The 10,510-nt window shown below is 45.8% G+C and overlaps 1 protein-coding gene across 2 annotated transcripts in view; it reads left to right on the top strand.

Annotated features, from left to right (window-relative positions):
- Window positions 1–1,526: 1,526 nt before the first annotated feature.
- Window positions 1,527–10,510, top strand: part of FBXO21 (F-box protein 21) — a 48,214-nt gene continuing 39,230 nt past the window's right edge. For both annotated transcript variants that reach the window (XM_001156074.7, XM_001155956.7), the window contains exons 1-3: window positions 1,527–3,076; window positions 3,926–4,061; window positions 6,703–6,797. In XM_001156074.7, the coding sequence (XP_001156074.1) occupies window positions 2,838–3,076; window positions 3,926–4,061; window positions 6,703–6,797 (470 nt within the window). In that variant the 5' untranslated portion in view covers window positions 1,527–2,837. The remainder of the gene's footprint in view (window positions 3,077–3,925; window positions 4,062–6,702; window positions 6,798–10,510) is intronic.

Genomic DNA, 10,510 nt, shown 5'->3' with positions numbered 1-10,510 from the left:
CTTGGGAGGCCGAGGCAGGTAGATCATGAGGTCAGGAGTTCAAGACCAGCCTGGCCAACATGGTGAAACTCTGTCTCTACAAAAATACAAAAATTAGCCAGGCATGGTGGAATGCTCCTGTAATCCCAGCTACTCGGGAGGCTGAGGTGGAAGAATCTCTTGAACCCAGGAGGCCAAAGTTGCAGGGAGCCGAGATCGTGCCATTGCACTCCAGCGTGGGCAACAGAGTGAGACTCCGCCTCAAAAAACAAACAAACAAACCAAAAAACCCATATCCATTGAGCCGTTTCTCCCTGCTTCCCACACAGTTTTATCAAGCAATTTTTTTTTTCGTTTCGTTTTTTTTGAGATGGCATCTTATTCTGTCACCCAGGCTGGAGTGCAAAGGCATGATCTCGGCTCACTGCAACCTCCACCTCCCTGGTTCAAGCGATTCTCCTGCCTCAATCTCGCAAGTAGCTGGGATTACAGGCACCTGGCATCATGCCCGGCTAGTTTTTGCATTTTTGTAGAGATGGGGTTTCACCATGTTGGTCAGGCTGGTCTCAAACTCCTGACCTCAGGTGATCTGCCTGCCTTGGCCTCCCAAGGTGCTGGGATTACAGGTGTGAGCTACCGCATCCGGCTCGAGGATTTTTTCTATACCAGCCACTGTTCTATGCCCCTCACATGAATTTCCTCATTTAATTCTCATGACAGCCCCAGGAGACAGGCATTATTATTATTAATTATTATTCCCATTTTACAGATGAAAAACTGGGCCTCAGAAAGGCTAAGTAACTTCCCTAGTCAAACAGCTGGTTAGACTATCGCAATCAATAGATAATTGAGAATCTGCTCTGTGCAGGGCATGGGTCAAGTAACTAGGCTTCTAGAGGTGACTCAGACACAGTCCTAGCACTGAACTCCCTTCAGATTTAGTGGGAAAGATGCATGTTGAATAGTTGTCAGTTAAGTAATTACAAGACTGCAAAATGCTGGGCAGGAGCCATATCTGGTGCTGGTGCTGGGGCGAGGGAAGGGAGAGCATTTGGAAAGGTTAAGCTGAGCCCTGGAGGAAGAGGAGGAGCTACTGGAAGGGGAGGACTGCATGAAGTGCGTTGCAGGCAGCAGGAATAGTATATGTAGGGCCAGAAATGGGAGGAAAGAGATGACCAGCCTTGCTGGGGTATGCATGGCTAGTGAGAGAGAAAGACTTCAGATAGGTAAGAAGAGGTGGAGTTTGTTGCTTTGCAACAATGTTTGGGGTGTCACATTCATTTCTACGGGCAATAGGGAGCCACAGATGGCTCAACGCCATCCATTGAGAGTCACTTTACTAGTTCAGCTCTCTCAGGGCATCTTGATTTCCAAGTTGCCAGGAGTACTTCATTGGACCCTCCATGTACTGACAACAGATCCTTCTAACTGTAATTGGACTTTGAGGTTTTGAAGCAAAGACTCCATTTTTCTCACCCCTGTATCCCCAGGGCACACAACACAGGGCTTTGGCACTGAACTAAACTGATTTTTTTTTAAATGTGCAGATCCTGAGACTACCCACCCAATCCTGAGTGATAACTCCCGCTTTGAAGACTCAAATCCAGGCTTTAGCACTTTTGTCTCTGTAACTTTGAACCAGTGACTGCCACCTGGAAGAACTTTGCCTTTTCTGTAGAATAGGTATAACTGTGGTACCTATTGTGGGAGGTCAGACTATGCTCCCCAAATATGAAGGATTGTTGAGCTGGAAACAGTTAAGAAACCAGTACAGGAGAGCTCTCTGCCTGCCCTCTATTAGCCTAAAATCAGGGCACAGATTTGAGGATTATTATTACTCCCCTACACCATCATAGAGGGCTTCCCATAGCACCCACTCAAGAATATTGTTATTATTACATCATATGGTTAAGATTACTGACAAGCAAAAGTCAAGTGGGTCTGAAATAGAATCCAAGACAAGGGGCTGGGCGCGGTGGCTCACGCCTGTAATCCCAGCACTTTGGGAGGCCGAGGTGGGTGGATCATTTGAGGTCAGGAGTTCGAGACCAGCCTGACCAACATGGTGAAACCCTGTCTCTACTAAAAATACAAAAATTAGCCGGCTGTGGTGGCGGGCGCCTGTAATCCCAGCTACTCGGGAGGCTGACGCAGGATAATTGCTTGAACCAGGGAGGTGGAAGTTGCAGTGAGCCGAGATCACGGCCACTGCACTCCAACCTGGGTGGCAGAGTGAGACTCCGTCTCAAAAAAAAAAGTAAAAATCCGGGCGTGGTGGCGCGCGCCTGTAATCCCATCCACACGGGAGGCTGAGGCAGGAGAATCGCTTGAACCCAGGAGGCAGAGGTTGCAGTGAGCCGAGATAGCGCCACTGCCCTCCAGCCTGGGTGAGAGCAAGACTCCTTCCCAAAGGGGGAAAAAAAATCCAAGACAAGGGATCCTGAGCAAGCCCTCTCACTCTCCGAACCTCAGTTTCCCCATCTGTAATATGGGGAGAAAGTTCGTAGGGTAATTCGGAAAGGTCCAATGCGCACAGAAAGCGCTCAGCACGCGTGAGAATAGATACCATTTTTATTTGTTAATTTTAAACATTCATTACGTTTAAAAGAATCAATGCTACTATTGTTGTCCCGGACTAGAGGCGGCTTGCGCTGCCGGCTCCAAGCACAGAGCGCAATTATGTCCTCCCTTTTGCGGCGCTGCCACCCGCGCAGCCCCCGGCGGATGCAGGGGAGGTGTGGCCCGCGGATGGGCGGAGCGATCTCAGGACTCGCCCCCAAGACCAGTAGGCGGGGCCAGGCGGGGCGCCCGGGCACTCTCGCGCGCGCGCGCGCGGCGGCCCCAGGTACGCGGACAAGATGGCGGCGGCAGCAGTCGACAGCGCGATGGAGGTGGTGCCGGCGCTGGCGGAGGAGGCCGCGCCGGAGGTAGCGGGCCTCAGCTGCCTCGTCAACCTGCCGGGTGAGGTGCTGGAGTACATCCTGTGCTGCGGCTCGCTGACGGCCGCCGACATCGGCCGTGTCTCCAGCACCTGCCGGCGGCTGCGCGAGCTGTGCCAGAGCAGCGGGAAGGTGTGGAAGGAGCAGTTCCGGGTGAGGTGAGCCAGCGGCCCCGCGCCCCGGCTGCGCGCCCACCGCCCCGCGCCCCCCGGGGCCGGGCAGCCGCCCCGCTCGCTCCCCGCGGCCGCCCCGCGCGCGGACCCCACCCCGGACCCCTTCCCGCGGACAGACAGACAAAGGCCTCCAGGCCCCGGACCCTGCGGGGCCACGCCAGGCGGACCCCCGGGTCCCCAAATGGCGCATCTAGGAGCGCCTCGCAGCCGGGTCCTCAGTCAAGGGTGACGCTGGCGGCGGCGCGGCTCGTCCCTTTTGCGCGCTTCTTTTGTGCCCGACTCCGGGCTGAAATGTTTACATGGACCCAATGATGCATCGATCGGGCGGGCGCAGCATCCCCGGGCTGGTTGTGGACGGCACAGATTTCAGCGTGGCCCCAGGATGAAATCTGGCCCTGCACACTCCCTCTGTGACCTTGGGGGGAGCGACTTCCCTTTTTTTGAGCCTCGTTCATAGACTTTGAGTGGTGGTGATCATTAGACCTACCTTTCACCGTGTTTATTAAATTAGATGATGTGCGGGAGGCACGCACCCAGGGCCCCGGCTCCTAGGAGGCGTTCAATCAGTGCTCACTGTCATTATTATTATTGTTGTTGTTGTTACAACTGTCCCCATTTTAGAGATGGGGAATGGAGACATCATTCATGCCGCTACGCCAAGGTCACACCGGGAGTGAGTGAGTGAATGCTGGTGGGGTTTTGAACTAGGTCCCTCGCCGGGGTCCCTCTTACCACTGGACGCCACTGCTGTCCCTGTTTCCAAGGCTGCCTTGGATTCGTGGCCGCCTGCCTTTGAGTTTCTGTTAAGCTGAGGGGGTGTTTCTCTCCTCGTAGGTGGCCTTCCCTTATGAAACACTACAGCCCCACCGACTACGTCAATTGGTTGGAAGAGTATAAAGTTCGGCAAAAAGCTGGGTTAGAAGCGCGGAAGATTGTAGCCTCGTTCTCAAAGAGGTTCTTTTCAGAGCACGTAAGGATCTGTTGATGTGGCTCTAAGCTTTGGCTTGCTGGTGTATGTGTCTGGGTCTGCAGGCATGAGCTCATCCAGCTCTTTTCGTATCTCCCTTTTCAATGCTCTCACAATCCCTTACTCACTTAGATGGCTGCAAGAGTCATTGTGTCCTTTTCCTCCTATCCAACAACACGAAGCCATTTGTCTGTGCCAGCTTTACTTTTCTAAAGCCAGAGAGAGAATGGGGGTGGAGGGAGCAGGGAGGGACCCACGCAGCACAATGTAGACGGAGTCCAGATCAGCATTATTTCTCAAATGGGTTCAACGGATTTTTTTGCAACCCCTACGTTATTTGGGGAATCATCAATGATTGAACACTGTAAATTTCTCCCGGTTGTTTTCCCAGAAGGGTTGACGAAATTAATGTGGTTCTTCTCTCTGGCTTTGCAGGTTCTACCCAGTAGTGAACTGCATTATTTGTTAAGGTAACAGAGGATTAAAAGCTACCTATAAATCAGAGTTATTACTCCCTGAAATGAATTGTCTTGCATTCATTATCCCTGAAAAGTTTTTGGGTTTTTTTTTTTAAATATTGCAGAAATACATGGTGGGTTTTTGTTTTGTTTTGTTTTCTTTTCTTTTTTTCTTTCCTCAAAATGTCTCATGGAAGTTTCTTTCTTTTTTCTTTTTTTGAGACAGTCTTGCTTTGTCTCCCCGGCTGGAGTGCAGTGGCGCAATCTCAGCTCACTGCAACCTCCTACTCCTGGGCTCGAGCAATTCTCATGTCTCAGCCTCCCGAGTAGCCGGGACTACAGGCATGCGCCACCATACCTGGATAATTTTTGTATTTTTAGTAGAGTTGGGGTTTCACCATGTTGGTCAGGCTGGTCTTGAACACCTGGTCTCAAGTGATCCGCCGGCCTCTGCAAACCAAAGTGTTGGGATTACAGGCGTGAGCCACCGCGCCTGGCCTCACGGAAGTTTCTGTATCTGCTCCTGATCCCTTTTTGTAACTCTGGAAAATAATCCACACTAATGTTTTGAGTTCAACAAACTATTCGATATTTATTTCTGGTTGGGGTTCTAGAAATAGAGCCAATCTGATTTATTTCACTTTTTTGTTTTCCTAAAGACTCCTTTGGATTCTCTAATTTTAATTACTGTTAGTTAATGGAGTTCATAATTTGAAATGTTTTCAAGGCTTTTCAAGTTTTGAAAGGGAAAATTTGCACTTTGGACAAATTTGAATGTTTTCCCCTATGGAGAATACAAATAGACATTCCTTAGTGTAATTGGTTTCTATAAATATTTATTAGGGTTAGAATAAACAAAATTTGTATTTTACTTTGGAGAAGCCATGCACTGGCTAAAAGCATTCATAATCACAAATTGTAAATGCTGATCTGAATGTGTTTGCACATACGTAGATTTTGGTACTAGCTATGTTTGGTGCAGTTGGTCATGGACTGTGAGCCTGCAACCTCCATTTCTAGTCCAGCTGGTTTTGTGTATGTTTTGAACAGTCTGTGCCTCTGTGTAATAATGATGGATTGTTGTGTTTTTTCCTCAGCTCCCCCTTTTCCTGTACCACTGCTTAATTAGAAGTATGTCAAGGACTTTGAACACAGCGGGAGCATACTTAACATTAATCTGTGGGTGGGTGATTGCTTTGGCCCAGGATCTTGGTGTTCCTGTGTTCTCAGAACGCACACAGGTTGACCTGAAATGTTCTGGCTACTTGCAAAAAGAAAACTGAGAGAAGCCATAGAATTTTAAACTCAGAAGATCTTTTTTTTCTTTTTTTTTTTGAGACAGAGTTTCACTCTTGTTGCCCAGGCTGGAGTGTAATGGTGTGATCTCAGCTTACCGCAACCTCTGCCTCCCAGGTTCAAGTGATTCTCCTGCCTCAGCCTCCCGAGTAGCTGGGATTACTGGCATGCGCCACTACCCTGGCTAATTTTGTATTTTTAGTAGAGATGGGGTTTCTCTATGTTGGTCAGGCTGGTCTCGAACTCCTGACCTCAGGTGATCCGCCCACCTCGGCCTCCCAAAGTGCTGGGATTATAGGTGTGAGCCACTGCACCCGCCGCCGCCTTCTTTTTTTTTTTTTTTTTTAAACGGAGTTTCATTCTTGTTGCCCAGGCTGGAGTGCAATGGCGCAATCTTGGCTCACTGTAACCTCCGCCTCCCGGGTTCAAGTGATTCTCCTGCCTCAGCCTCCCAAGTAGCTGGGATTACAGGCATGCCTGGCTAATTTTGTATTTTTAGTAGAGACGGGGTTTCACCACGTTGATCAGGCTGGTCTCAAACTCCTTACCTCAGGTTATCTGCCTGCCTTGGCCTCCCAGAGTTCTGGGATTACAGTCATGAACCACTATGCCCGGCCAGAGCTAGTTTTCTTTACGTTAGAACTGTGAGTTGTCAGTTTCAGAAATTCCAGTCTATGAAAACATCATTGATTACAAATAACAACAAAACCTCAGTAAATTATTGTTACTTTATGTTATTTTCTACCCATGACTGGTAGTGCAAGGTAGTGTAGAATAACTGTTAGCACTGTCTTTAGTAGTGGACATCTTTATTTCAGCTCAAATTTGTGAGAGTGAGAGTTGCATCAATACTCATAATTGAGGCCTACTTGTATATGTCTTCTTCATAGGTTCCTTGTAATGGCTTCAGTGACATTGAGAACCTTGAAGGACCAGAGATTTTTTTTGAGGATGAACTGGTGTGTATCCTAAATATGGAAGGAAGGTAAGCCATAGCTTTAGCAGGGATTTGTTTGCTTTAATAAGTCCAGAGTAAATTGCTGTAATTTCTGTGTGGCTAAACCCTGGAATATGTGATTCCAAATATTTCATGCCTTGTCATAGTTACAGTTTTGAAAAGTTCTGTGTATATTAGGTAGATACACCAAGACAATTGACATATAAAGAAACCTTACAAAAATCCTTTTGGAAAGAAAATGGAATTAATGTTTAGCACTACTATGGGTCAAATACTGTGCCCCAGACCCTTGTATCTGTTGTGTTGTTTAGAAACCTTTTGGTAATAGGCCAGGCACGGTGGCTCACGCCTGTAATCCCAGCACTTTGGGAGGCCGAGATGGGCGGATCACCTGAAGTCAGGAGTTCGCGACCAGCCTGGCCAACGTGGTGAAACCCCATCTCTACTTAAAAAAATACAAAAAATTAGCTGGGTGTGGTGGTACGCACCTGTAATCCCAGCTACTCGGGAGGCTGAGGCAGAAGAATCATTTGAACCCGGGAGGTGGAGGTTGCAGTGAGCCGAGATTGCACCATTGCACCCCAGACTGGGGGACAAGAGCAAGACTTCGTCTCATAAAAAAAAGAAACCTTCTGGTAATATAAATCATCCTTCCTTCATTATTACCTCTCCACTTACTATCAGATTTGCCTATCATGAATTGAATCTTTTAATTTAAAAATAATAATTTCTTAGGCATGTCTTAATTTAATGGATGATTTTTTACAATTTCTGAATTGTGGTACAAAATAATCTACTTTGTTCTTTGAACACTGTAGATCTTTGGGTGAGCCTTTCTTTTATCTTCCAGTCAGAAAACTGCGTACTTAGGGACTCACTTGATCAAGAAGAACCCCTTATGTCTTGGTTATTGCTTAAAATTTCATATGCCTTTTATTTTCTGCTGTGAAGGTTAATTTCCAGTTTTTCCCTGAAAGATGAGTGGGCTTCCAGCCTAACTTTCCTGTGGAAAAGACTTTCTGCTCTAAAAGTTCTGAAAACTTTCTAGTGATGGAAGATAAGAATGTTAGTTTAACATCTTCCTTAAAAGGAATCTTTGCGAAATATCTCACAAACAAGGCATGAAATATTTATGTTGTTTTTTGAAGGGGATTTAGGAGAGAGAAGTATCTATCAGTGGGACAACTGTGGGTAGAGGTAAGATGTGTCACTATTCTAGGCCTTGGATGAGTTCAGATGCAGAGGTCATTTTTCCATTTCTATTTTGGTTTATCTATAAATGAATTGAAGTATGATCTAGTAGTCAGTATTGTGCAGTCTTAAAAATAAAAGCTGACTTGTGTTTTTTAATGTGCATATGTACTTTAAAATACATAAATGGGACCTCATACATACTTTGTTGGTTGTTTTGGTTTGGTGTTTAGTACAGACCTGGTTTTTCTCTTATTTATGCTGTTTCCTTTTTCCTCCCCATTCCCTCTGTTTACATTGTCCTTTCCTGCCCCCACCTCTGTAATTCTTGATAACAGCCCAGGTTGCATTCTTCATGCTGACAGTGATGAGTATGGGAAGGGATCATTATTGCACAAAATTGGGATCACATAATAGGTACTTTTCTATATTGTTTTTTCTCATTCAACAGTACCTTATGGAAATCCATCCTCTTCAACGGGTAAAACATCAAAATCACTATTGTTAATGTCTACTTACTCTTTTGTGGTATGTTACATAATTTATTTACTTATTTTTATTTTTATTTTTTTGAGATGGAATTTCGCTCTTGTAGCCCAGGCTGGAGTGCAATGGCGCGATCTTGGCAACCTCTGCCTCCTGGGTCCAAGAGATTCTCCTGCTTCAGCCTCCTGAGTAGCTGGGATTACAGGTGCCCACCACCACACCCAGCTAATTTTGTATTTTTAGTAGAAACGGTGTTTCACCCTCTTGGTCAGGCTGGTCTCAAACTCCTGATCTCACGTGATCTGCTGGTCTCGGATTCCCAAAGTGCTGAGATTATGGGCGTGAGCCACCGTGCCTAGCCTACATAATTTTCCTATAGATGGACAACCACTTTTTTTTCCATTTTGTGTCACTGTGAGGAGTGATGTTTCTAGGCAGTAGAGTCCTGGGAATGGGTTTCCCAGTTCAGACTATAGGATGTTATTGAAAGACATAAAATAGATAGCATGTCCTGGAATGTGAAGACTTGCTATCACAAAAAATGTCAGTTCTCCCCAAATTAATTTATAAACCTAGTGTCATTCCAATTAGGATTCAAACAAAGTATTTTTGTTGGGGGTGGTGAGCAGGGGGAGTTGTTTTGCTTTTTTCTTTTCTTTCATTTGGATGTCATAAAATATATACAGAAGACTAAATTCACAAGAAGAGCCAGAAAACAATTTTTTAGTAATCATAATGGGAAACTGGCATCACTAGATATTAGGCCATCTTATAAAGCTACTTATAATCCAAACAGCACAGTGATTCAATAAAAATAGCTGCATCAGTAGCAGAGGATAATTGACAAATGCATCCCAGAATAAAAGATAATTTAATATATTTAAACTCAGAGGGAAAAAATGGATTTTTAAAGAAATGGTACTGGACATAACTGAATATCCATCTGGAAGAAAGGAAAATGTGCATCATATGCAAACATTTTTCCAAAGGATTAAACAACTGAAATTTTTAAATGATCACAGTGAACATTCCTCAAGAAAATAGGAGACTTTGTATAGTCTAAGGGAGACCACCTTAACCAAGAATGACAATGCGGAGACAGTGAAAGAGCAGACACTTCTATATGGCCAAGAGAGCATGAACGAAGTCAGTAGAACTCAAGAGATATTGAAAAATGTTCAAAGGTTAGGAGGATGGCATTCTCAGAAGAACAAATCCTAACATCTAGCAATCATGGAAAAAACCTTTTAATACACTATTCAAAAAGTGTTAAATAGGCCGGGTGCAGTGGCTCACGCCTGTAATCCCAGCACTTTGGGAGGCCAAGTCCTTGGATCATCTGAGGTCAGGAGTTTGACACCAGCCTGGCCAATGTGGTGAAACCCTGTCTCTACAAAAAATACAAAAATTAGCCAGACATGGTGGCAGGCGCCTGTAATCCCAGCTACTGGGGAGGCTGAGGCAGGATAATTGCTTGAACCTGGGAGGTGTGGGAGGCGGAGGTTGCAGTGAGCCGAGATCGCGCCATTGCATTCCAGCCTGGGTGACAAGAGTGAAACTCCGTCTCAAAAAAAAAAAAAAGTGTTAAATTAAACAGCAATGAGATACTGCCGTTTTATGTATCAGGTTCCCAAAAAAGATGAAAATGCATAGCTAGTAAAGACATATATTATAGTGTTTTTAGAAATAAATACGAATAGGTTACCCAACACACATATTTTGACCTTAAAAAAGGATTGTTTGTTTTAGAAACAGAGTCTCACTCTTGTCACCCAGGGTGGAATGCTATGACGCAATCATAGCTTACTGCAGACTCAAACCCCTGGGTTCAAGTGACCCTCCTGCCTCAGCCTCCCGAGTAGTTAGGACTACAGGCATTTGCCACCACACCTGGCTAATTTTTTCTTTTTTTTGTATAGATGGAGTCTTGCTTTGTTTCCCAGGCAGTTACTAAACTCCTGGCCTCAAGAGATCTTCCCGGCCAGGCATGGTGGCTCACACCTGTAATCACAGCATTTTGGGAGGCCGAGGCGGGTTGATCACTCGAGGTCAGGAGTTCAAGA

Source organism: Pan troglodytes, chromosome 10 (genome assembly GCF_028858775.2).
Source record: "Pan troglodytes isolate AG18354 chromosome 10, NHGRI_mPanTro3-v2.0_pri, whole genome shotgun sequence".
NCBI lineage: Eukaryota > Metazoa > Chordata > Mammalia > Primates > Hominidae > Pan > Pan troglodytes.
Note: the sequence above shows the minus strand (reverse complement) of the source record. Positions and strands in the feature narration are given on the sequence as shown.